This window comes from Idiotropiscis lumnitzeri, chromosome 9 (genome assembly GCF_059441095.1).
Source record: "Idiotropiscis lumnitzeri isolate Australia: NSW breed Sydney's pygmy pipehorse chromosome 9, RoL_Ilum_1.0, whole genome shotgun sequence".
NCBI lineage: Eukaryota > Metazoa > Chordata > Actinopteri > Syngnathiformes > Syngnathidae > Idiotropiscis > Idiotropiscis lumnitzeri.
Genome location: NC_142399.1, coordinates 11910080 through 11937828, shown reverse-complemented (window position 1 = coordinate 11937828; position 27749 = coordinate 11910080). Strand labels below are relative to the sequence as shown.

At 43.2% G+C, this 27749-nt stretch overlaps 3 protein-coding genes across 10 annotated transcripts; 1 reads left to right on the top strand and 2 right to left on the bottom strand.

Annotated features, from left to right (window-relative positions):
• Positions 1-76: 76 nt before the first annotated feature.
• dnajb12a (DnaJ heat shock protein family (Hsp40) member B12a) lies at positions 77-4734 on the bottom strand. The gene is made up of 9 exons (XM_088304177.1): positions 4505-4734; positions 4191-4368; positions 3163-3308; positions 2896-3066; positions 2737-2816; positions 2472-2581; positions 2212-2384; positions 2001-2143; positions 77-680 (listed from the first exon to the last, which is right to left on the bottom strand). Exons 1-8 carry the CDS (start codon positions 4635-4637, stop codon positions 2022-2024), a joined length of 1113 nt encoding a protein of 370 aa, XP_088160303.1. The 5' UTR covers positions 4638-4734; the 3' UTR covers positions 77-680; positions 2001-2021.
• Positions 4210-16593, top strand: trmt2b (tRNA methyltransferase 2B). 4 transcript variants are annotated; one of them, XR_015845010.1, is made up of 4 exons: positions 4210-5700; positions 7043-7641; positions 13083-13324; positions 16043-16593. XR_015845010.1 is itself a non-coding variant. In XM_088304175.1 (4 exons), exons 1-3 carry the CDS (start codon positions 4918-4920, stop codon positions 12377-12379), a joined length of 1461 nt encoding a protein of 486 aa, XP_088160301.1. In that variant the 5' UTR covers positions 4210-4917; the 3' UTR covers position 12380; positions 12450-13007. The 4 variants fall into 4 exon arrangements, 3 of the variants coding, with proteins under 3 accessions (XP_088160301.1, XP_088160300.1, XP_088160302.1); XM_088304175.1 differs by lacking the exons at positions 13083-13324; positions 16043-16593 and adding exons at positions 12301-12380; positions 12450-13007; XM_088304174.1 differs by lacking the exon at positions 16043-16593 and having other exon boundaries at positions 13083-13400.
• Positions 10857-27460, bottom strand: LOC148330253 (inactive phospholipase D5-like). Of its 5 annotated transcripts, none has more exons than XM_088304169.1 (11): positions 27106-27457; positions 21697-21833; positions 16035-16221; positions 14384-14419; positions 14106-14214; positions 13616-13743; positions 13124-13321; positions 12206-12342; positions 11932-12097; positions 11773-11863; positions 10857-11647 (listed from the first exon to the last, which is right to left on the bottom strand). In XM_088304169.1, the coding sequence occupies exons 1-11, from the start codon at positions 27109-27111 to the stop codon at positions 11172-11174; spliced, it is 1671 nt and encodes a 556-aa protein (XP_088160295.1). In that variant the 5' UTR covers positions 27112-27457; the 3' UTR covers positions 10857-11171. The 5 variants fall into 5 exon arrangements, with proteins under 5 accessions (XP_088160295.1, XP_088160299.1, XP_088160297.1 ...); XM_088304173.1 differs by lacking the exon at positions 27106-27457 and adding an exon at positions 23153-23215 and having other exon boundaries at positions 16035-16234; XM_088304171.1 differs by lacking the exon at positions 27106-27457 and adding an exon at positions 23153-23214.
• Positions 27461-27749: the final 289 nt, after the last annotated feature.

Here is a 27749-nt window from a genome sequence, read left to right as displayed (position 1 = left end):
TATTTTACATGTGTATTATATATAATGTTACTTTTTCTTGAATCAACTTTGTAACTGACCAAGCATGAAACAGTGATTTCAGACAAAATTTATTTCAAAAGGAAATCCTTATACAACTCTTCACTTGTTAATTTAATAAATAATGTTTACTTGTGCAATAATTTTTTTCAATGATCTTGATCTGACGGGCTACGAGCAAAGTCACTTAATGACATTATTAATAAATGTGATATTACCCTTGATAAATTCAGCACTGTTAAAAAGTCAAGTCAATATTTACACTAGAAATAACAAAAAAAACAACAAACAAAAGCAAAACAAATGAGTGGCTCAAACGTGTCTATGAGAAGACCAAAAAAAAAAAAAAAAGGATTAGGTGTGAGAAAATCAAAATCTTAGCAGCTTCTTTTACTATTCAAAACGGATGACCTGCGGACCCTCGCCATCCCGAAGACGGCCGAGAGAGGAAACGAAAAGGTCAGCCAAAGCCTCCTGCTTGTTGTATGGGAAGCCGGTCGACAGGAAGCTGCGGAGTGGTTCCCGGATGAGGTCTCTTGCCCACGGTGCTTAAGGCCTGGTTTGATTCTCTTGGGTTTGCTGCACAGATGCGCTCCAATATGTGGGGAGGGGGATGAGGCTCCTGAAGCAGTTCTCCAAAACGATTCAAGTACCAAAAGAACCTAAAAGAGAAGATATGTGGCAGTAAAAACGTGAAAAGATTTACCATTATATGGGTGTACCAAACACTTATTTTATTCTAATTAGATTTTTTTTTTTTGTTTAAATGTAATTTTCTTTAAATATCTTTTAACGGAATTGGGTTATTTTCATTAAATGTATTTTAAAATACATTTCTTATCTAACTATATAATACACATCCTGATCATGAACGCAGAAAACTCCCCCTGACTATTTTTATTTATAAACATGTTTTACCCCGCATTCAGTTTTGTATTAAACTTTAAGACATGTGCCTCACATGCATACTGTACTGTTTGTTAGTGATGAATATTTTAAAAATTATAAATAAATAATACCATCAATATTGGTTTTACATGACGCATTTTGTCTATTGCAGTTAGTCTGGAATGTAACCCTGGTGACAGACGAAGGGTTACCGTGTTACGCATAGTGTGCCACCCCTGCTGATGTGCATGCTTTAGCTTGACGGGAGCAGTAGCCTGACACAGAGTTAATCGATTATGTCAAGAGGAAGTTGACAATCATAAGCTAAGCTAAACTTGAGCAGTTCTAATTGTTTCCACACAGCAAAGAGGATATGCTTTCGAGTAAAGTTGGGCGTGATATAAAGTTGGTTTCAAATGATGACGAACCTTTCCCTTTGTATGTTTGCATTAAATTATCGGACTTTTGCGAGGCTAATGATAATGGCAGAGAGTTGTCTTTGTTTTACGAAATATGTAGAATTAACGTTTGACAGTGAAACAGCTCCAAGTAAAAAGTCTGCCTCACACTTGGAGAAGTGTTAGCTCTTTGCTGAACGAAGCACATCAGGTTCAGGAAGGGGAATTTTTGTGTCCTTTCTGGAACACCCTATGATGCTACAACATTGCACCAAAGCCTTGGCTAAAAGAAAAGTAGTAATTGGTGTCTCGAAAGTAAATTGAAGTGATACGTTTTGATTGTTCAAAGATCTTCGGTTGCAGAGGAGCTACGTTTTACCTGGGTTTGTACTGAAAATTACAGAGAGTCTTGGCAGCATGTGTATGTTTTGTTTTGCTGAGTGGCTATTCAAAATCTCAAGCACACATATTATGCAGAGAAAACAAAAAAGTGCCAACCTTTCTGAAAGAAAACAAGTGGAGAAAAGAAAAGCAAAATACTGCAAGGACAACAACAAAATATGCACAACTCAAATATGATGTAGTGTTTCCTTGCCTAATGGTCTTTATAATTCATAAATGCAGATTTGATTTTAAAATGAAAAAAGTTGCCCGGCGAAATTAGCAACAAAGAAATTGAGGTCAATGTTAACATACCCGGAATAGTCCAAACAGCTTCTAACCGTCCAGTATGACCTGAATCTCGGATAACCGGTTGCAGCTGGGAGTCCCCATCCTCTGCGCCCTCTGGTACAACTCAGAGTCCCCGAAATAGCGAGCGCGGTACATTAGGCCTTCCTCTGAAAGCGCAGAGCAAGTGTGAGATGCAATTCTTGCAGTGCAAGTGTTGCAGGACAAGTGCACCCACTCTGCTGCTTCTCCTTCCAGCAGTTGTTCCTGAGATTGGAGATGTAGTCCTCCTCAACTGTCCTCTCCACATTCTTCAGGTTGGCTCCGCTGAAGTCGTCGTTAAAGCGCTCACCAACAAAGAAAGGCACCTTCAGGTGGGACGTATGCCTTTTGTGAATGTAACCCGCCGACCTGGCGGGACGAACGACACGGCGCGGTTATGACTTGGGCGACAATTAAAATGGCAGCCGGCCGGGCCGGAGGCCAAGATCCACTCACGGGCGGTAGCTAAGGCTGTAGGGAGGCTGCGTGACCATCAGCTGGCTGAGCGCAGACACCAGGATGAGGATTAGGATGGGCATCAACTGGACAAACAGAGCCAGACCTCCCTGCTCATAAAGAGACAAACAAAACCATTAGATTGCAGGAAACATAGCAGTGGAAAAATACAGACGTACTGGGGCATTGACAAGCTACATAGGCACCTTGAGATGCAAGTCAAGCCATATACGAATTTATTGAAATACAAATTATGCCGACTTACGTCTCGTTGTTGCTCTCGTCTTTCTTGCCTGGTGTGGTGCGCAAAGTGCATTCTTCCGTTTCTGTAAACATGTACATTACCTAAAAGTAACGGGCGAATGGCATTAAAGAGAGGAACGCTGACAGTTGACAGCTGTACTTTGAGCTACAATTTACTGACTGGATGGGAAGCCTCCACCAAAGAACATGTTGAAGAGGTCCTCAGGAGAAATATCAGCTTCAAAGTCACGGTGCTGCCGCTGTCTGCTAGGGTACGTCCTCTCCTCCCCGTACTGGTCGTACTGCCGCCGCTTCTCAACGTTACTCAACACGGCATAGGCGTTACCAATGGCTGAATGATGCAGGCAGGCAGATAAGCATCATCAGCGAGGTCAATGAACGCAACATACTTGTGGTATTGCACTGGTCTGGATTGCCCTTGGTGTACCTTTAAATGCATCAGTGGCTCCGGGCGCGTGGTTTTTATCAGGGTGGAACTTCAGAGCCAGCTTCCGGTATGCTTTTTTGAGATCTTCTTCAGAGGCAGTCTTTTCTACCCCCAAGATTTGATAGTAATCTTTACAGCCCTTAATCCTACATGGATAAAACAAATATGATGATCAGATTTGGGGGACGCAGAATATTTGCATGGAGGCGAGCCCTTACAGGAGTAATTGACGCCTCCCTTAAAAATATTTTTACTGCAATTATCTGTCGAGATGTGCCACTTGAAAGAGGAATGACGATTCGAGTTTGAAATAATTTTGAAAACTAGGAGCATCCGCTTGTCCTCTGTACATGTCAAATGGCTCATCTTGGTCACGTAATACAGGAGTAAAAAAACAAACAAAAATAAAACACAAACAAACACCAAAGCGTCATCAAGCCCTCTCTGCTTAAGTTCTGATGGTAGGCTCATAAATGAAGGCATTAAGCATTCAAAACTGCCCCACAAAAAACACACTGAAGTCGATTTTATGTTTTATAATAAAAAAAATAAAAATAAAATGACTATATAATGTACTATAATTCTTGGATGTCATGGTGTTTTGATATAAACCACTGACATGTTATTAAAACATCTGGGAACAATTTTAAATTGCCCAAAAAAATCTTTAAAAAATGAGCGACTTAAATTTTCCTAGTTAAAAGAACGTGATTGTTTACACTGAATACAATTCTGGCGGGACAAATATCCATGTTTACTTGAGGCATATTCATTGACAAATAGTATTACAATTTAAGAAGTGGAAAACCGGTTTCGCATTATGCTTCGACTAACATTCTGGCCGCTCCCAAAAAAATAAAGAAATCTAAATCTAAATATTACGGTATGTCTCCGGATGACGCAACCTGGTTCTTCTAGTGTTCATTTGAGCGGAGCATTGATGTCTTTGTATTAGCATATTTATTGGCTGTAACTCGTACACATGAGCCGAGAAGTGACAACGCCAAAAGCAAAGCAAGCACACTGACTTCCTGACCGCCTCCATCTGCTCGGCGGTGTAAGGTTTTGTCGAATCTGCGGGGCCCTGCGCGGACGTTTCTGCGTCCTCTCTGTGATGACGGTGCTTCATGGAGGGTCTTTCTCCGTTAGCAGGTCTGCCATTCTGGTCCGGAGGCTTGTCATTCTGCGCTATTGTGTCCAGTAAGCCTGTTCGGGGAGAAAAGGACGGATGCCACACGAACCTTACAATTCCAATTTGCCTCAATCAAAACATGCTAACGGTTAGCAATGTAAGTGGTAAGCGGCAGTCCGCCGTCAGCAGGACCCGGTTTATTCGACTTACATTGGGCTTGGTCCGTCGGAAACAAGCGCTGGGCCTTTTCCAGAAACTTCCTGGCTTTGTCCGACTGGTTGTTACTGATTGCATTCAGTGCGATTTTGATGCAACGCTCCGCTTCGTCCTTGTTTGAATCCATTGCGACACGGCGGAACTATTTACTTGACCCAACTCTGGACGCAGAGTGACGACGTCAGTAAAGGCAACGCTAAATTAGTCGCAACGTCACAACCGTGGGACCACTGCCGGTTTCCGCCATTTGCCTCTTGACTCCTCATGAGAGCTCTTTACAAGTGGCACCTTAAAGGTGTGTGCAGCCGAAGAAATAGAAAGTGGAAGGAGAGACAATTATTAAAAAGGCGTTAATAGCGTAACCCCAGCTAGCATTTTTAGCCTCCGTGGCATCTTTGAAAGCCAAGATGACTTACTGTAGGCCATTAATGCCTTTTAGAAGGGTTCTTGCACGTCCTAGGAGGGAGTCCTGTCTGTCTTTTTCATCGAAAGACCCAAAAGATGCTGTTCAGGCAACGAGGAAACGCCACAAAAGGACCACCTGGGCTGGTGATCTGTCCTGGGAGGACAGGCTGTCCTCAGTGGTCACCCCGCTGTGGAGGCTCTCTTATGATGAACAACTTGAAGTCAAGCAAAAACACCTGGAGAAGATAATGCAGCATCTTTGTAGTGGAGTAAAGATCACATTCCCTGTCCTGCCTATTTTACCGTCCCCAGTTAGGGACGGTTACCGAAACAAGTCAACGTTCTCCGTCAACAGAGGAGTGGACGGGAACCCCAAGACAGTTGGGTTTTACGTGGGCAAAGGCAAGGATGGTAACATTGTGTGCATCAATGGAGACCACCTTCCCAACATCCCGGAGAAGCACAAACAGGTGGCCAGATCCTACCAGGAATTCATCCGCCGCTCTTCCCTGGAGCCATGCCTCCTCTTCCACCGGGGAGGTCACTGGAGAGAGGTCACGGTGCGGACCAACGCAACAGGCCACACCATGGCTGTCGTATATTTCCACCCGCAGGATCTCGCCCGGGAGGAGGTGGCGACCCACAAGGAAGACTTGGCAGAGTTCTTCGCAAGGTCAGCTTGTGAGCTGGACTCACTTTACTTCCAGGAGAGCACCATGACCCGTTGTACACATGAGAACTCGCCCTACCAGCTCCTGTATGGTCAGACACACATTTATGAGCAGGTAATGAACACAAGTGCAGAAAATATGTAGTTTGTTGGACTTGATTGAATTGACTAACACTTACAACAATAACAAAACAGATATGGATTACAGGCAAATCATTTCAATGTTTTCCAATACTCAGTCTTTCAATATTTCAAAACTTTAAAACAGAGATGACTTTGCATGTAATCATGCCAAAAAAAAAAGCAGTAATTGTTAAATGTATCATTAAATTTAGGCCATAGAGGTATGCAATATGTAACCATGGTAATACAATACAATGCAATACAATACAACTTTATTTATGAGTGAAGTTACTGGGAAAACATTCATTGAATTGAAATATTATGATGATTATTATGAATTAAAATAATTCAAATAAGTCATATACTACAGTGGAACCTTCATAGCTGAATTTTAAAAGTTATTAGAATTTAGAGGTTGATGCGCAGTTTTTGACGGATAGGCAACACTCACTCATGCCAGCAGTTATTACAAATCACCACAAGGTGACAGTATAGCACTTTAAAACTCCAACGTAACAAGGGTAGTAGTTTGTTTTGCAGAACACTGTGGTTAACTTCTCTTCAGGCATCTATGTTGTGAACTTTATTTGTGAAGCTTTTAAAAAAATTACCACTGCTGGAAACAGCGCTATACAAACATAAATCATTATGACATCTCAAGACCAAAACCAGAAAACATTCAAAACAGCTTACCTGTAAATACTGCAATAACTAGCATTTTTTTAGGTCAAACCATCATGTCATGAACACATGGTTATGCCACTTACCGCAGCATACACGCAGGGGAGTCTAACATTTTATTTATTTTTTGGGGTGGGCGATATAACCCAAAATGGCGGCCCCTTGAGACGGCTAAAAATTGGATTTGTCTGTTTAATTCTTATTCCACAATATTAGAGTTGCCTGTTATTTTGCTATATTAAGTCGCTTAGAATATATTTTTCCATTAGGGATTTCCAGAAAATCTATTATTTGCGGGTGGAAAGGTGGCACGGTGGCACAGCAGCATTTGAAATGAAGTCATCTTATTTTCCCCCTCGAACATGATAGACTTGATATCTTTTAGCTACAGTAAACTCATACCCTGGCACCAGAGGGGCTCCGTATTTAGCCTTTTAAGTATCACTCAAATTTTGATTAGCAGATAATGTCACGTTGTCATTTAAGTGGAAAGTGGTCATTAGTGTGCCCTCCAGCGGACAAAATTAGCAACAACAGTTGATTTTCTTGACAAAATTGCAGCTGATGTGTTTTATCCTGTGGGCTGGATTGGGCACCTCTGGGTTGGCCAGTCACAGCTACCACACACATCTGTTCTTGACTATCATTGACAGATGCTGGGCTTTAGCTTCCTCATCTCCCCGGACACATTCTTCCAGGTGAACCATACCGCAGCACAGGTGTTGTACAGTACGGTACGGGACTTGTGCATCCCCAATTCTGAGGACAGATCAGGAACTCTCCTTGACGTGTGTTGTGGGGCAGGCGCCATGGGCATTACGGCGTCTCCCAGAGTACGGCGACTCATTGGAGTGGAGCTCATGGAGCGTGCGGTGGAAGACGCCAGACACAACGCAGCCTTCAATAAGCTTGACAAGTGCGAGTTCATTGCCGGAAAGGCAGAGGTTGTCCTCCCTGGCCTCGTGTCGCAGTTGACGCATGACGTAGGTCGCCTCACGGTCGTCGTTAACCCTGCCCGCGCCGGTCTCCATCACAGAGTGATCCGGGCATTACGCAACCAGCCCGCCATCCGCCGCCTGGTCTACGTGTCCTGCAAGCCGGACGGGGAGGCCATGAGGAACTTCAGGGAGCTTTGTTGCGCACCCGACTCAAAGAGGAAACTCACCGGGGACGCTTTTTCTCCCAGTCTGGCTGTGCCTGTGGACATGTTCCCACATACTGATCACAGTGAACTGGTGATTCTCTTTGAGAGGTAACAAATGGCGTATTTCATACATCTCTTGTTTTTCATCAAACCTTGCAGTCGGGCAGTATTTCCAGCAAATATTGTTGAAATGCTGACTAATTGTTGTGTAAATATAGTGTATAGCAAGACAGCAACCTGAGCATAAGAAGCACTTAGGCAAATCAATAAAGTTTTGACATTGTTCCATGTAGTCGGGTACTACTTCAAATGAGAATTGACCAGAAGCTTAACAGAGCTTATGCTAACATAAAAAAAAAACACAAGCGACCTGACTTCAGAAACCACAAAGGCCGATCAGGAAGGATTTAACCCCAATCAAATGTGAATCGATCAAATGCAAACAGTTCCTATAATCTAGTTTGTTGATATAGCCAGGTAGGTTCAATCTGCATCTTCTGGACTAAGCACCATAATCAATAATGGTTGTCCATTCGATTTTTTTTTTTTTTTGCCCCGTCATCACTCATCTTTTTTTCTTGCAAAGGAACTGTCTCTTTTGTTGTTGTTATTTTTGCCCGAACAATGCATGTATAATGAGTGAAAAATTTACAGAATTTTGCAATGCACACAGCATATACAAACAGGACATCACAACAAAGAGTATATGTATTTTTTATTATCCGTACAAATGCGGCACTCAATCGACTATAATCCAGTGTATGTTTGCTTTAACAAAGGTATTAAAATAAATAGGCATTCCTCTTATGCTATAAAGGTCTACACTGTTGTGACTTGAAAGGATCATATGTACAGTGCACAAGTGAAGGCAGGGCATGCGAGGCAGCAGGAGTCATGCTGAAAAAACATTTCAACAGAGTAAAGGTAGGCGACGTTTGAAAGTTAAAAAGTCATATCTGGAATTGAAAAACTGCAAAGCACAGCCAAAACCACACATTTTCCCTTCAAGGTTTAATGATCTATTTCTATTTCTATTTCTTTATTTTGCATCAGTGTTTATCTGAAGTGACTTTAAAACAGACCAGCTGTCAAGAGTACAAGGCATGCGAATATTACAATTGATTGACGTGATTTATTACTGATAAAATGACTTCATCATCAGAAATCAAGATTATGGATATGGAAAAACAATACAACACTTGAAATTGCGTTCACTTGGTATGCTTTTTTTTTTCTTTTTTTGTGGTAACCATGCATTTATACAATCATCTTAATGTCGGTTGCCTCCACGTTTGAAGAGAATGACATTCTGAATTTATCATAGTGGCCACTAGGTCACGCTAGTCTCATTTCTGAAAAAGCCTGTTAAACGTCAAAAGTGGGACCTTGACTCAGGTTCGTGAGTGAGAGTGAGAGAGAGAGAGAGAAACAGAGAGAGAGAGTGAGTGAGTGCGAGAGAGATCTTCAAGTCACTCTCTAGGCTGCGCCTTTTAAAGGCACAACACACAAATATAGTATTAAGAGTGTGTGTGACTTTTGTCTTCAAAATCTATGTAGTCGCCGTGGCTAAAAATAAAATGAATCAAACTCGTTAATCAAGGCACCACTAGAGTGACTTTATGGTGATTATATATATTTTATGTATGGCAAACATAATGGATAGGACAACTGAGGATTTACAGAATGGGCTTGCCGCATTGCAGATGTCTTCAAAATGTTGCATGTCCTTTAAAAATATGTTAAAGCAAGTTTTCAAAATGGCTCAGACAAGAAAATGAATTGTCTGCTTTTTTTTCCTAACGTACTGTGGGACGAGCATTAACGGAGCGTCACGTCATGGTGATTCATTGATTTATATTGATTTGTATTCAACTGCCCATTGAAAATTTGCTCAATAAGTCTCCAGATTGCTTTTGGGGAACCATCCAGCCATCCATTATCTGTACCGCTTCTCCTCACTAGGGTCGCTGGGGTTGCTGGAGCCTATCCCAGCTATCTTCGGGAAGTAGGCGGGGGACACCCTGAACTGGTTGCCAGCCAATCGCAGGGCACACGTAGACGAACAACCATCCGCGCTCACACTCACACCTACGGGCAATTTCGAGTGTCCAATCAACCTGCCATGCATGTATTTAGAATGTGGGAGGAAACCGGACTACCCGGAGAAAACCCACGCAGGCACAGGGAGAACATGTAGTAAACTCCACACAGAAAGGCCGGAGCCGGGATTGATCCCACGACCTCTACACTGTGAGGCCATCGTGGAACACATTTTTTTTTGTTTTTGTTAGCACTGTAACATAATCTATTGCAACAAGTGTGTTTTATTGTTATGTGATGTTTGCCATAACTTTAGGACTCTGTGGCCAATACACCCCGCCTCATTATCCACAATGCTTCCACGGATGACAACGACTGTGCATGTGCACCCTGGACTGGCATACAGCCGGCGGCAAGATGAGGCTATTTCAAGAGAAAAACAATGACTCGTCGATAACACAAATTAATCGTCAACGTCGTCGTGATTAGTCGACTACTCTTGGCAGCCCTAGAAATAACGTCACATCGTATCGCCGCAATCCGCAGATACCATGTAGATTAGTTGCCCATGAAACCTAAATCCTTTGAGGTAATGCCATGACATCATTGCTCAGCTTTGATCATCTTGATGGGAAAAGTCACATCATTGCAGTATCACACTGCATGTCAGATTGAAAGCCTATATCCAATTTCTTTTTTCCATCTACGTTTGTAGAGACACATACCCAATAAGGCTTTGTTTGGAACAAGTGAAACCACACGTGAACCAAATTTCACGTCATCACTGTGCAGTGACAACAGGGATGTAACAAATTTCCCATACTTGCCTTGAAAATAAGAATACTATAATCCCATGCATATTTGGGGTTCAGTAATTGCAGATTCACATATTATACATTCCCCCCCCCTTTTACTTTAACAACTTAGAGCTCATCAAATTCATCTCAACACATTATTTTGGCCGACATACGAAGAGTTTAAACAGTTGCTATGTGTCATTTCCTTGCTGATTTACTACTTTTCCATTAACTGGGCTTTGATGCCATCCTGTAACATCTTACCGAAAAGGTACAAAAGTATGCATGACATTGTAAATAAGGGTTCAATTGTTTTTGAAAATAATCCCTTTTGGTGAATTTGCGAATAGTGCACCTCATGTTGGCAAGGGATTATTGTGCCGTATGTGGTTTGGCCGTTCTGACTGGCCCACTGGGGCAAAGACAACCCAGGGTGAAAAAAAGTTTGACACCCCTGATTCCGAGTCATCCTGTTTTTGGCGCAGTCGCCAGCCCAAACCAAGAACGGGAAGAAGATGCAACTCCACATAGGGAGGCTGGAGCTGAGACTCCAACCTCACTTCTCAGAACTGTGAGGGAGACGTGCGAAGTCCACAGTGCTGGTCTCTTGATCTTTTCAGTGTAAATCCAGCCGAGCTCACCTGATCAGACCAAGTAGCACGGGAGGAGCACTGAGGTTACCTACTGAGTTCATCCAGGTGTCTCGCCATAGCTACTCTTACCCCAAAAGTGTTATAGAAAAATGCTACAAAAGGGCCAGTGAGTACAAAAGACAATGGACTTTCCCACATGGATCGTCGTTTAAATGGATCCAGTCGAGATCTGCCTGCTCTGAGGTGACCGATTATTGCCTTCCTTTGGGTGGTCCCATGCAGTCCTTTTGATTTGTGCCTCGAAATGTTCAAGACGAAGTCTGTTCGTCTCGCTCTGGACTGGATCGTTGTGCTTTGCTATGCCGCGTGGTCCGTCATCTTTGGGATTGTTTGCCATGGGTGCTGAAATGGTATCGCGGTGACCCGTCCTGACCGACGCCGGCCCGCCATTCAGCTGTCTGTCTTTGGCCGGTCCTGCCCTGTTCATCTGCTGCTTGCTGCAGACGGGCATCTTGTTGGCCTGTAGGGAGCGGGTGTAGCTTGAAAACCAGTCCCTCTCAAAGACCGCCCGGAGCTGATCCACAACGGTGGAGTTTTTCTCCTCCTCGATGCCGTCGGGCTGACTAATCACCAGCCCTACACCCGCGTTGTAGGTGAACTCGTTCCCCACCCAGTCCAGATTACCTGCCGGAGAAAAATGAGGGTAGAGTCAGGGCTCGTTTGCCGTACAGGCATCCCCGCTGATCGCGGCTCACCAATTGTGGTCCTGCTATTTGAAATAGTTTTCCCGCGGACAAGAAGAAACGTACCTAAATATATGGCTCTGTCTGTTACCATGAACCTGTTGTGGTTTATACCTCCGAGACTGCCATCCCTCTGCACTCTGGGGTTGAAGAACTTCTGCTTGTACACACGCACACACACGTTATAATGTTCTTTCGTTACTGTTCTAGAGAGTTTTAACTCACAGCCTCAAGTGAGCAGTTGGCTTGCTCCATGCACAGACTCCTCAGGGACCACACAAAGTTGAACGTCAGCGGATGAGTGTTTTCCCAGCAACTTATTAGCAAGCGTACGCGTACCCTCCTCAGGATCAGAGCCTCCCGGAGAAAACCGTCAATACGGGACCAGTACCTTGGGCCATAGACACTGGTATAAGCTCTTTGCGGATCAGGGGGTGCCAACTGATTTCTAGTCAAATGACAAAGACAAGCAAGGAGCAGCCAACGGGACTGTGCGTACCTGTAAGCGCTGGTGTTGAGAAGTGGCAAGTAGTCTGTGATGGAGATGAACACAAAGTGACTGGCATCCTTTATGACCCACAAAATGGCTTCCAGGTCACTGCTTCGGTCTTTGGGGATGAAAACGTCTGGGGAGGTCTGCGGGCAGAACAAACGCGTCAACTCATGCTACTAAAGTGAGTACAAGTCAGCACCTAAATGAATGTGTGCTAATTGGGAATGATGACATCATCGCTTCCCTCCAGGTAGCCAGTGATGCTCGGCGGTTGTCATCAGAGCTGTCAATAAAACTCTGCTCCCAGTGGAAAGGCATCTAGTCACATCCTCCATCTCATCTCAGCGTCCTTTCACCCCATCCTTCATCTCATCTAATGTCAACCTCCTTGCTGCGCTTCATTTGATCTCACCCTCCCCCCCATCTTCCAGCTCATAACATCTCATTCTCCATCCCAACCTTCATCCCATCCTCTATCTCATCCTGTCAAATCTCATCTCACCCTCCATTTAATTTCTTCTCATCCTTCATCCCTTTCTCAATCTTCTCTATCCCTCTTCCGCCTTTTCGTCCTCCATTTCATCTCATCGCATTCTCTAATACGTCCTTATCTCATCCCATCCTTCATCTCAACTCATGCCATTTTTCAGACCGTCTCATCCATCCCACCCCCGTCCTCCATCTTCCCAATCACATCTCATCTTCCAAGCAATTGGCTGGGACAACCTATCCTCCATGCAATCAAATCTTATTTTAGCCTTCATTCTGTCTCATCTCCAATTCCATCATCAGTTTTGTCCTCAATCTCCATTCATCTCATACTCCACCCCCCCTCCGTTTTAATGTCATCTCCAATCTCATACTCAGTCCCATCTCATTTCAGATCCGGTCTCATCCTCAACTTCATCTGCATTTGTCGCTTACAGAGACATATGCTTGGGCCTTGGTGCTATTTAGTGTGAGATCCAGAGGCGAGTCCTTGTTGAAGATGGCGAAGAGGCGTTTGGACCAGAAGGAGGGGATAAAGTCCTTGTACTGGAGCCCCCAGTAGACGTTGAACACCCTGTGGAGGTCCAGAGCCAGACAGCTGCAGTTGTACACCAACACGCCAAGCTCCTTCCTCTGGTGAACACAATCACACACAAACCATGCTTGTGTCCATGTGATCATATTTACATGCTCAAGCAGTGGTTCTCCAAAAGGGGTCACCATTTTTAACAAGTAAAAAGAGCACACCTACCTTTGGGAACCGGCGCGCCATTAAAACACGTACACATAACTTCTCCCTATCTTCGCTTTGGGCCAATTGAAAAGCTTTAAAATGATTGCGGTGTATCATCTCTAAATCTAGTAAAGTTGCTCAATAAAGATCAAAATCTTGAGCACGTCTGCGCTGAAGAGTGGTGTATCACATACTGTGGCCATGGATCTCCAGTCCATGCTGCCGCTGCCGATGTAGAAGTGTCTCCTGTCCACTACCCAAAAGGACGAGTGGAGGCGACCTTTTGTCAGCGCCGTCGTGTTCACGTAGTGCACCTCGGCGCCTGCCAACACACAGAAAGTCAGAGGAAGTGTGCAACAATTCACCTGCGAATATGCTGAATTGCGTAAAAACGTGAATAATTGACACTGCTCTAGTAGAGAGAAATTGCTTATATAGAAATTTTAAACCCTAAAGAGATCACAAACTATGATCCTAAAACACTTCTATATAATTGCTTACAACATTCCCCTTAAAAAGAAATGGCACTCTCCACTAACAACCTAGGTTTTCGCTATTCACAGAACGGCTCCTCCCCATTATATTGCTTCTAGTGAATTTGTGACCGCAAGTCGGTGGGTGATTATTGAACATGTGAGTACAAATGTGCCAAGATGGCGACACCATGAGAACTTGAATGCTGACCATGTCCGGCGAGCATCTTGAGCTCCGCAGAGTCCACAATCCCACTTGAGACCTTGAGCTGGATTTTCTTGGACTTCAATGCCTGCAGCCTAGACAGCAGAAGTCTGCCCTGTGAGGCAGACACACCAAAAAATGCCAGCCCTTGTTTCTTGTTATGGACTCAATCAGGGTGGAAGCAAACCAATTTGTAACACCTGAATAGATTTTTAAAAGACAAGAAAGAAAAAAAAAAAAAAAAGAAGAAGAGCAACAGTGCTTGTCATAGTACCGAGACTGACCTGTGAGTGGCAGCATGGTGCCACAGGGAAGCCAGACTGCCGGAAAAACGAGAGAAGTTGTGAAAGAAGGAATTTTGCCATTTAAAAAAAATCTTATTTAGAAACGACATTGTGATTGCAAACTTTTCTCCTCATTTTTATTGTGGTTAATGTCACCACATGCTGTTGCCCCTTTTTTTTTTATTTTCCGGCAACATCTCAAGCTTCAGGGTGACTATCGCTCAGTTTCAATCACAGAGTTCGTCACGAGGATTTGTCACGATTGTCCGATTGACGCGCCGCACACCACTGTATAATTGCTCAACATAATTCAGAGCCTCCCGATAATCTGATTTTTGGTCATTTTGATCAGAAAATGGAAACCGGGCTAAAATATTTTCCAATTACCTGTACCGCACTTTAAATATTGACCAGGTTTAACATTTTGCATTATGGTCACGACTCACGACTGTTTTCTAGCAGATCCAGTAGGAAAAAAAATCACTTCCAACACACGCCACACCACAGGATAATCGCTTAGATTAATCTTTGGAGCCATCCCATAATCAGGCCTTTGCTGACGTTGATTTCAATGAAGAGAAAAATACTCCAAATTGGTGAGGTTGTTGACGCGTACTGTCTATACTGCGCTTAATCGGCACACGTTTCAGGAATTTTGCAACCTTAACAGTTAGTTAATGTAGCTCATTAATCGACAAAATGGTTTCTGATGTTCACAAACATACAGAGAACAAACACACACATCCTGTACACGCACACAAACGCACTCGTCCATGCAGCTGTGTTTCTCCAAGCTAAAAGGCCATCAGCTTTTCTTATCCTGAAGCCTCAGAGGAGGAGCCATTACCTTCTAATGAACAGCCTTTAGATGTTATTAGTCCTGAATCTGATATACTGCGGTGTTAGTGTGAGTCACAAGCTTTCAAGCCAAGTTTGTAACAGTTCATCAGATCCCAAACCCCAAATGAGATGCACATTTAATCCAGCCAAAACACCAACACAACAGCTGCGGCAACTTCCTCTCGTGAGAGAATTCAATTGGAAATTGTCCAAATTGGAAGCAGCGGTGAGAATTGAGTCACAACACGACCTTGTCTCACTGACCTGGAGACGAGATGTTGCCCTGATGACGACTCTCGTCACGAGACATCTCAGTTAACATATTCGATTTTGTTTTTTCTTGAATTTTTCTGAGACCTTTTAGAGTCTTTTTCCAAGCCTGAAGCAACATTGAGATGAGACCTTAGGTGACAATTTAGTTGCTGATTGTATCAAATTTTAAACACCAGACAACTGTGACGCTAGTCCCATCAGAGTTCTGTTTAGCCCCAGTTGAGCCCCTTCAGCATTTAATTTTCTATTCTGAAAATGTATTCCTAAATTATTCCCCTCCCCCATTTATGGGTTAAGCCCCCCTTTAGTCCCCGGAGGGGGAAAAAAAAACCCTGGAGCCGTCCCTGAACACAAAGGACAATTCAGTTGGAAATGCACGATGGAAATGGACTTGGAGTTGTACAACATGAAAGCAAGAATTGTGTTGGAAAGCCTTGACGATGTTACGCATGAGGAGGAATTCAGTTGGAATTTGGACAACAAAAAAAAAAAGAGAGAATTCAGCTGGAAACAGTAGAAAATGACATGATTTTTGTACCTGTCTAGCTGCTGGCTGGAAGCTGGACTCGTATTCGGAGGAGTTGAGAAGCCACAGCGGAGAAACGATCTCCACCACGCGGACGGCCCGATCCAGTAGGCCGAAAAGCCCCATCGAGAGCGGAAGGTGGCATGCGGTGCTATTCGAGAAAGAGACGTCTTCCGGAATGTTCTCCACCAGTACAACTCTGAGGAAGAAATCTTGAAGACGTCATGCGAATGGAAATGAACCCAAGGTAATTTTCGGTCCTAACCGTAATGACTTAGCGATGATACATGTTGCACGTGTCCTGTCTTCAGTGGGAACAATTAGCTGACAAATTGGCTCGGCTTAATGAGGAGCGTCAAGGTATCCTCGCGTAAGTTCCACCGAGAAATATTATTATGCATCATCGTATATCGTTCTGTGTCTGTAAGTCTAATCGAAGGTGAATGTGCTTGCATCAGCGCTGGATGTGGTTACATTGATGTCGGGAACTGCAAAACAACACCAGCACTAACTCGATACTCTGTGTTGTTACATTAGAGGTGCTCAGACCATTAAATAAGAAAAATGGTTGTCGAGGTGCGGGAGGCGAGGGGCAGAGACATGCAGGTTGTTATTGTGGCCCAGCAGGGGGAACAAAATGATGATACAGTACAGTAGAAGCTAACTGAGCTCACAATGGGAAATGTGGATGAGTAGTAATAACAGTCACGTGATAAAAGCAAAGAGATCAAAATCATTCAACGCTCATGTAGCTCAGGGAACAGGAAATCAGATCAGGATATTTTTGGCGTCACCTCCACTCTACTCTGGTCCTGTAGATTAGGCATGAGTGAGAATTTTCTTGAAAATCAGAAAATGTTTAACTCTAGAGATAATGTTGTTGGAAATTGTTAAAAAAAAAATTTAAAAGACGTAGGGGAGTTTGGTTGGGAATTGCACCAATGCAAAGTAAAAAGGAAGGAATGTTTCATGAAAATTTGTACTTGGTGTCCGAGCAGGAGTGAACATTCAGTTGGAAATTTCTATAAACTGTTGAGCACAAGTGATAATTTAGTTGGCTATTGTACAAAATGTTCGACATGAAGGAAAATGTGCAAGAGGCAATTGAAGTAACAATTGGACAGAATAATCATGAGCAAACCTTTATTTGAAAATTGTACACAATCTTATTCATAAGTAAAAAAACCTAACTGGAAATTGTGTTTAAATAAACTCTGATAACTAAAACCATTCCTCAAGCCTCAGCAAATGAATGCTTCATTTTATCCAGATTGAAGAAAGGAAAAAGTGGGATCCATTTTTTTTTTACACACGTTGAGATCTTAGAATTCAATTAGACTCTGGCAGACCCCCTATGGAGGGCTGTGTTATCAAATCAAACAGACTGTATATGAGCACAAGCGCCAGGCTTGCTCACTGAAGGGCACATTGGCCTCAGCGTGTTTCACTTGCTAGCGTGGCTTCAATTTGCAGCCACTGGCCAGCTCTCGTGCTGAAATTCCTGGCAGAAGCCAAACTTGCTCAGATTTTGGGACGTGGCCAAAGGTCAGACGGTGTACCGGCTTCATGATGGCGACATGCCGAATTCACACAAAAAAAAAGCAGCAGAGATGTTGAACCTTCCTCAGAATGTTATTCCTTGGGATGATTATTACTGTATGTTGTTTCGAGCACTCTGACTTCATCTCAGCCTTAACGATGAGCACTGTACCAATTTGGGATGAAAGAATTATTATTTTGGGACAGAAATCGCAATCTCAGAAATCGCAATTTTTGAGATTGTCAAAGTTGCGATTTGTGCCCCACGCTCACGAAGTAGGTCGTACTGATTAAAAAAACAAAACAAACAAAAAACACGTCGCTCTGTCGCCCATAATCCCGGAAGTCTTTTCTTTCGAGGCTGCTTGAATGTTAAGTGCTAAGATAGCATGCGCCGCAGCAGCACAGACATTTTTTTCGTACTTTATGTAAATCCGTGCACAGCATCAGCAACGAGCTGCATGATGCAGATCTTCTCCTCCGTGGTGACAAATAAATGACCCCACTAACGAATAGCGTTTTAACCGAGGAGGCAAACGAGGAGTCACTCAGTGTGCTGATCACTAAAGTGAAATACAGAATGGGGAAAGACCCAAATAAGTGCTTAGGCTTTTAACAGAAGTCTGGCGAGAACCGCGTTAGGGCGGAGAGCCGGCAACTATGAACAGAAATGTTGTATTACAATCAATATGTATTAAGATATAAAATAAGATGACGACTACATTAGCATTTTAGCAGGCGCTCTCTGACCGGAACACGTAAATGGCTGACATCAACATAACGAAGAGGTTCTATGTCAAACGTATATTAAGTAGTTATCTCTTTAAAAATATTTGCACCCTAGAACACTGAGTTTTGAGATCTACACAATAATAGGTCTCCAAATTATATATTTGAATCAATTTAGCTATGCTCGGGGACAATGAATTTATTGACATATAATCTGTCATTTATATACAAAGAAAATGTACATTAGTACAAAATGCAAAACATTTTGGGGTTTAAAAAAATGCATTTTCATATACACAATTACACATAAATCGCAAATTATACTTGACCCCAAGTAGTTTTTCAAAAGTTGAGAAAGAACTGCCCCCCCTCACGAAACCTCTTTTGTGTCCTTGCATTATTACAGTAATAGCTTTTATTGTTTTTAATGCATTTCTGTCATGTTTCTAAATGTCTCTGCGGATTGTGAAGGAAATCACAAATGAAATCGAAACAGCAATATCTGTCAGAAAATCGCAATACCATTTTTTACAAAAATCGACTAGTACCGATCGACTAAGAAACAGGGAGGAGGCTTGGTTATATTTTGTTGCTGCATTTGCAGCATCTAGTGAAGACGAGCAAGGAATTCTGGGAGTGAATGCCAAGTGTCAAAAGGTTTGGACAACAAAAACATAGAGCTCGAAAGGATGGGCCATTCAGAGATATATTTGGCATTTTGATACATTACGAGCAGCCGCCTCTTGGAATTGCTCTTAATCCACCTAAACTAACCTTAACGTGCTACTGTTTGGTAGTTTTTTGTTAACGCATCGTAAACATGAGACAGTAATCTAAAGACAACTCACAGTGGTGCCCAAATCAATGCGTTTAATCTCCTTGTCTTGAAAAAGGCTGTCAGCAAGTCCCGAGTTGCACTCGGCAGACCGTTTGAGCCGCCAAATGGAACATCTGCACTCGGCGCTGGTGCTCATGAGGTGCTAAAAGCATCACGGACTTTGGGCCTCCGTCTACCCCTTTTGCGCAGCAGCCTGGAGATCAATAGCAACCTGCTTACGAGCCGCCCGACACCGAGCGATTACGCCAGACGCGCTTCACACCGCCTTGTAAGGCCAAACTCGGCGCAACGTATCACGGAATGCACACTCAGAAGACGATAATGTTGTACTGCAGAGGAAGTGTATCGGACCAGAAAAGTGGACAATAATGCAAAATTAAAAGGAGTTTTTTTTTTTCAAGAATAGTCATAATATCGCCAGGAAATATTTAAAAATGTTAAACTCAAGTGACATTTTAGTTGGAAATAAAGTCAAAACTCAAAAATGTGCCAGTCCTTCTAATTCTTGTGCAGTCCTTTAGTCATCGGAATTTGCATTGAAATCTCTTGCATACTCTTAATAACCTAAAAAGCACAAAATCATACATCATTATTTGAAATTGTCTATTTAAAAAAAAAACACAGTTAATTCCTCTGCCATCTGACATTTTCGAGACATCAAGAACATTTCTCGCATATATGGTCCCAACACATTTTGCTTTTAGTAAAGCCATACATTTTGATTTAAAAAAAAAAAAAATACAAAATTTGGTCATAATTCACGCAGAGACACCAGTCAGCATGTTACATCATTAATTATTTGTAACATAATTATTAAAAAGTGTTTTTACAGTAATATTGCGTCCGATTTCCGCAACTAAAAATCTCAGGTTCTGCGTCGGCTTAAGCAGGCAAACTTGTACTAGCATATATGAAAGCAAAAAAAAGGCCGCATTTCCACTGATGGATTACCTGTGGCAGCTTAAGTAAGGCTCTGCGTGGCTCATGAAAAACGTGTCAGGCACGCACATTATCTATCACCTTGCCTCCTTTGGAGTCGTTAACAATGTCGCGCCTTGCATCCCAATAAAAATTATGAGATTGTGGAAACTCTGGCAACTCAGGAACTCAACACTCCTTAAAGAAAACGGAAAGTTGAAGGACAGAAAGAAAACACTCCATCTTGACTCATTTGTAAGACAAAACAAAGCAACGCAAAAACACAATAATTTAATGTCAAGCGACAAAATCAGACCATTTGCGTTTTTTTTGGCTATCGGGCTCCTCTATTTTTCGCCAAGACTTATCGTAAAATGTTAGCTTTTGATAGCCAGTTAAGTGCGGTTTCATGGAAATCGGATGCATAATTTTGGCAAACAAACCAACAGCCATACTTAATAAATACCGTCCAGAAGGGCTGAACAATTTTAGGAAAAAATAGTATTGCGATTTTTCGGACAAATATTGCAATTTCGATTTAATTTGCGATTTTCTTCACAATGTACAGTTACATTTACAAACATGACAGAAAATGCCAATATACCCTTAAAAATAATACAAGCTATTATTGTAATAATGCAAGGGCAATAAGGAGGTTTCCAACACAAACTTCTCCAACGTATTATTGTTGAATATGTCACACAACAAGTAGTTTTGTCATTCCAGTCTAGAATGTTTGGTCCAATCTGTACTGTGTGGTTATATAAGGAAAAGTACTTGAATGTTTACATTTGCCGTTTTTTTATTTTAAAGTAACTCATTTTATAATTTTTTAGGGGGTCCAAAAGGAACTCGCAAAATTAGAATTTTTCGAGGGATTTCATTTGTCTTGATGTTATTTAGGTTTAAACATTTTGTAGTCTTGTACCAAAAAATAAATGATCGTTTGAATAATCGTGATTTCAATGATTACCAAAACCATCCGCCCATCCATTATCTGTACCGCTTCTCCTCACAAGGGTCGCGGGGGTGCTGGAACCTATCCCAGCTATCTTTGGGCAGTAGGCGGGGGACACCCTGAACTGGTTGCCAACCAATCGCAAGGCACACGTAGACGAACAACCACCCGCGCTCACACTCATACCTAGGGGCAATTTAGAGTGTTCAATCGACCTGCCATGCATGTTTTTGGAACATGGAGGAAAGCGGAGTACCCGGGGGAAAGCCACGCAGGCACGGGAAGAACATGCAAACTCCACACAGGAAGGCCGGAATCGAACCCACGACCTCTGCACTGTGAGGCCATCGTGCTAACTAGTAGTCCACCGTGCCGGATGAAAATCTTTGTGATGATTATTTATTTATTTTTTTCCCAGTTTCGGACTGCTAATGAACAAATGATTAGAACAATTACCCGCCTCAGATTCACACCTATGAACCGTTGCTTCTTCTACGTCTCGACAAAGTTTGGTGGATTGTGTTTTTGCACAATCATGCTAACGAACAAGCAGCGAAAATGTCTGCACGCTGTTTGAATCCCTATTTTAAAATACAATTAACAATGTACCATTCCGCCTTTCACATGCCACTATTTTATCCTGAGATATGAGAATGAAAATGTCTGCATGCAATCACACATCCACCTCCTACCTGCAGTCCCGGCTACAATTGTCCTCTGTGATGCCGTCTTCGTCCTCGCCCCAAATGTCCACGGCCGAGAAGATGAGCGCCACCAGCACGGCAAAGCAGCACAGCAGGGCAAAGATCACGATGCACTTCTGCTGAGACTAAAAAAAAAAACAGAGAAAGCATTGATTTTTTTCCCCCCACAATAACAAATGAAAGAGAGGCCAGTCCGTGCCCCCCCAACCTTGACTTGCATTAGTCAGACTCCAGATTGAATGCATGGCTCAGCCTGGTAGCACAGCAATACAAACGCACACTTGCTTCATATGTAAAGAACATAAAGCTCAGTGACGAATCGACCCATGAGACCGTGTCTTCGCTGCTGCACACATTATCAACTGTAAATCTTTCCATATGCCACCATTTTTTATAAAGGCACAGAAACTTGCTTTTATTATTAGGGGGATAATTATACAGGTGTCCTGCTTTATAAAAAAATAATATATTATATACACACACACACCAGTGGCGGGCCTTCAAGATCTCTGCTGGCCTAACATAATCAAGACAAATGATCATATGATTCACATTGATGTCACATTATACATGTTTTTTTTTTCAAATCAGAAATTTGTGCCTTGGCTCAATGAAGGTTGAGAAACACTGCATTTGAGAGTGAATGTCTTCTAAGTTTAACACACCCCACGCGTGCTGTTAACATTGCCAAACTTTAGTGATTAATAATGCGCAAGAACACACACACTCACACACGCACACCCATGCTCGCACGCACACCCACGTGCACACTCACACAATGCATAGGCAGACTAACTTAAATCCCGGAGGTGCATATTGAGTGACAGGAAAACCACATCACAGAATGCTGTCAAGCATGTACAGTAAGTGCTGAAAAGACAATATTTGTGTGAGTGTGTGCATGTGTGTGTGCTGGCAAAGCAGCCCCCCTCCCAATAAATGGCCATGTCTTTGCATTTGAGTCACGGTTTATTCACTGTTTTTCTTTTCCCTTTGTTTCCCGTCTCAGCTGATGCCTGCATCTCACCCCCAACCTTCTTTTCTCTCCTGTATATATTAAACCACATACAGGACAAATATAAGCAGCGTTCCGTTTTCATATTTTCTCAATGTGTATGTACTATATTTGTTCCTGAAGGGGAGATGTTCTTTTGATAGAATAGGTATCGTGATTTCTGTAATGCATCCGTGATTAGCTTGGGGCACTTGACAATCTCATTGCTGCTGCTGGTACTGAGGAAATTAAGCGTGTGCGTGTGTGGTGTGTACTCGGCTGTTGAAATGCTCAGCAGGTACTCGGGTGACGGGCATGCAAACCAAAGCAGACTGTCGCAGTAAAAGTCGAGCAGAGGCTGGCAGTAACTCACGTTTGCTCTTTTCTCTGTTGTTGTTGCGCGTGAACGACCCAAAAACTAAGTGCAGTGTGAAAAGCCTTTGAAGTTACCTTTTAGGTTTCGATTGCTCGATTTGGGCTGTTAACCAGACTGCAATGTAATTACAATTGAAAATGTTCTGATTTGAATGTGGCACGGACAAGCATCTGTCATCAGTCGACCTCAGCATATGTGATCTAATCACGTCGGAAGAGGCATCAAGAGCGTTCTGGCTTTCCTCAAGCACACTCACGGCTGCTTTATGAGAGGAAGTGGCCTTCGAGTATGTTTACAAAGATGCTCAATGGTCCAAGGAGTCTGATGGTGAGAGGGTTGTTTACAAAGCAGCTGACGATGAAGTTCTTCAGTAAGCGTCTGGACCGCGGCCCGTTTTCCACTTCTGTCCAATAGGATCAAACTGTCGTCTTGTCAGCGTCACACAGTGACGGCATCTGCATTCAAGTCAGGAATTTGTGACTTAGTTCTTGGCGTTTGCTTTGGGCCAGACCTGTGTGATGACTTTTTAATATTTTCCACTATAAATCACTGCCAGCTCAGCAAGGAGCATGTCCGCTATGTTTCTTAGGTTTCTCGTCTGCCTTCTCAGGGTCAACTTTGGTCAAAGTCATTTGGCTAATAAGAAAACGTGCGTGCTTCGATGCCAACTGGTGACCCTCCACCCCCACTTTCAGCCAGAACAACAAATGGTGTATGTATATGTGTATGTATGTATCTACGGACGGACAGACTAGGAGCGATCTATTGAGCAGTACTCTTAAGCTTCCGCAACCTCGTTACTTCTTCCTTGGTTGGCGTCTGTCTTGCAACAGACTCATTCCGTCTCTCCACCGCATGTTTCATCCTTTTATTAATGCCTCCACCTTCCACTAAAACAGACACAAAGTGTCAGAGACGGACGGTCCCATCGTGGCCACATTACGCTGTTGGTGCAGAGGCTGATTGACTTCATGTGGGTTGTTGCGCGTCTGGGCAGTTTGTTTGTTGCGGTGTAATTTACGATTTCAATTTGCAGCCCCGACAGGTACCGTCGATTTGGCAGCAATAGAAATTGATGTGGACAGCGGGGGCGACTGTGAAGCGGCAGACTTCGTTGTTACAGGATCAGCTGGAATGTCAGCAACAACCAGGCTACAAATCCGCAGAAACCGGTAAGGCCTTTCCAAAGAGTTGCTTTGTCTCCACCTGGTCATCTTAGATACTTTAATCCTGCGAATGAATTACCGTTTGCATTAGTAGCAATAATGGTAAAAAAAAATAAAAATATAAATACATATTGTACTCAAACCCAAGCAGGTTAGATGCCCCAATATGGAAGTAGAGCACATTTTTATGTAAGACAAAGCCATTGCCTGACGACTCACTTCAACGCTGTTCCTTGCCCACAAGATGGCGCTGTTCGGACATGCATTTGGTCTCAACGTAAAAATTGAATTTGTTCTTAAAACAATGTCATGCATATAAATTTATATGGATTTCAGAGTCAGCTCCTCTATTGGAAGCCATAACGAGAATGAGTTAGACACCCCTGGATAAGGTCAGCAGAGCTGCGCTGATTTTGCCGAGACTCTCCAAACAAAATCAATAGATCAATGAAGGCGCCATTAAAATGACATGAGAGCCGCGTCAATTGTAACGAGGCCTGCTTGAGCTTCGCTGTAAACCCACCCAGTCACCCGAGGAAGACCGCAAGATTAATTTCATTTTTGTTCCATCTGAGAAACGTAACGAGCCATTTGTTGAGATTACGTCACTTATTGCACTGACTTGTAATGTGTTACCAATAAAGTGAGGACCTTAAATAAAATGCTGCAAGGCCTCGTCCTCATCAACCTTTAAAGGAGCACCGTTTCTAGAGCGCTATCCACTGAGCAGGGTCCCTTTGTTGCCGCTCAATAAATCATGCAGAACAAAATTTAGACAATAGTTGAAATACACAAAGGTCCTCTAAAAGTTTCTGCGATGGAAATGAGGAAATAACGCCTACATTTCGGAGGGCAAACCAGATTTTTTTTTGAAAATATGTTTGAATATATTTTCAAAACTGAAGAAATGTCACACCTGAACAGCACAGCTGCGATTGACTGGCGACCAATCCGCTGTGCCTCAGAAGATGGATGGACGCAACAAAGCAAGCTGGTGATGACTTGCAAAGTGAATGCTGTTGTCGCGACATCGGAGACCAAATTCCCAGAGGAGCTCACTCTCATCTTTCGGGAGAGCAGCAGATGTTTTCGCAACTCTTGCATTTTTTCCCCGCGACGTTGGCAACAATGCCAGCAGGCAGCTGGATCACGTTACTGCTCATACATGCTAATTACCCCCTCCTCAGGCAATGGACTGGACCAATGGACCCACCGCCCACTTTTCCCTCCACCCACTTTGCACAGTGTTGATGATGTATATTTCTAGTAACTTGGCCCAAACAATTGTGGCCTTCACCCAATTGAGCAATTCTACGTAAACAAGTCTACTGTAGACTTTGATCTTTAATATATCTTGTGATGTATTTTTCGTATGGTGCAGGAGCCAGTCGTCTGGTTGCCATGGACACTGTTTCAGGTGTTTCAGGCGCCGCTCACTTCACTCTGCCAACTCCTGCATTTGTGTGTGGAATGTGTGTGCGTGTCCACACCTGACTAATGTCAAGGGTGTGTGTGTGTGTGTGAGCAGAATGACAAAAGGATCTTTCCTTCCTCTCTCATCATCATCGCTATGACGACCCTCCTGGAAGATGGATGCCATAGGCTGAGTGGTCATTGCACTTGCGACGGCCAGTTCAGCCCACATGACTTGTTGGTGTCATGGAGTGACGCTGTGGGTTTGAGCTAGCTTGAAATAGCAGGAGACACAACCGCATCAAGAAAAGTTGTCCACAAATGTCTCATCACCGTTTGAAGTAGAAAGTAATTACATTACTTTTTGTTTCAAGTCTAATATTGCGTAAAATATTCTTACACTCACGATAAAACTTTCACACACATCACAACTGCTATCTGAAAAATTCACCCCCAAAAAAAATCTTTCAGCTCTGCCTCAAAAAAATAAAAATAAAAATCATACACGCGGAAAAGACTCACGCTCACAACACGACCTACCAAAAAGCCGATCCCAGTTGACTTTGGGCCGTAGGGGGGGTACACCCAGAACCGGTTGCCAGCCAATCGCAAGGCACACAAAGACAAACAACCACTCACGCTCACACTCACACCTCGGGGCAATTTAGAGCGTCCAATCAACCTGCCATGCATGTATTTCGAATGTGGGAGGAAACCGGAGTACCCGGAGGAAAACCACACAGGCACGGGGAGAACATTCAAACTTCATACATGTAAACCAGCACCCGGGCTCGAAAGAACCCTGTACCCCTGCTAACCAGCCACTGTGCCACCACGCTCACATATTTTTTGCAAAGCATAAAAGACTTGACCGCTTTCCCATTTGAATTGTTTTAATCTTATTTAATCAGCACTAGTCCTCACTTTGAATTCAAATCAGGAAGTCAACGCTTCCATCCCTCCCAATTGACTATATCTCATCAGTTTGCGGCGTCCCACAAGTCTTCATTCTCAGACCGCCTTGCTTTAAATCGATCAATTCATTTTTGACTGTGGCTGTATCAAGGGCATGATATCGGGAATAACATAATTGTCCAACACATTATTCTCTATAACATGATTATTGAACAACACAGCATTAGTTACACCTACACAATCTGATGAGCAACAACCAGTTGTGAGGAAATTGAATAGAATTCCCGACGCAATGTTCCTGCCTCGAATATGATATGACAATCACAAATCAATGACAACAAATTCATGATAGACAAACCACTTGTATATCCACAATAATTCTGTCTAGTTCCAGGGACAGATGACATGCATGACTGCCACCTACAGGACTGGAGGCCACTTTTCTGGTGTCCAGTACTGTGGTGTACTTCAGGCACATGCTTCAAAGAAGCATGCATGTTCACTCAAGTCATTTGTCGCTGTAAAAAGCTCACCTTCATGATGCATCCCTCGCTTGCAGCTGATAAAAGGAAGTCTGTCTGTCTGTCTGTCTGTCTATCTATCTATCTATCTATCTACTTTCTTCATTTAGCCTTCCCTTGCGCTTCATCTCGTGTCTCTGTCTGCGCATCGTGTGTTGGTGCACCTATTTCTAACTCTCCCACTTTCTCTTCCCATCCTTCCTTCCTCCCTCCCTTTCGCTTTCTCGCTCTCTCCCTCGCTGTAATAGAAAGCTCACATTTCTCTCGCTTCTCTCTTATGGACACTGAAAGTAGGAGGGGAAGGGAGAATAAATAGAAGGTCCGGCTCTTGCTTCCCTCTTGTCTCCTCTCATTGTATCCTTGCGCGCGCGCGCGTTCGTGTGCGTGTGTGTTGTGTGCGCGCGCACACACGCATGGATGCGGAGTTGCCCTGCTCTCGCGCGCACACACTCGTAGGATACCCTCACATTTGCTCATAAGTGCTGTCAAACAGTGCAGGTGCGGCATTTTGAAATATTGGTTGCACTTATTTGATAGTGTCAGCAAATACATATACACCCCCCCCCCACACACACACACACTTAAAGATATCCTGTTTCCTCCCACTCTTCATTAAATATGGTGAGCACTGTCGTCTAATTATTTTTTTATGCATC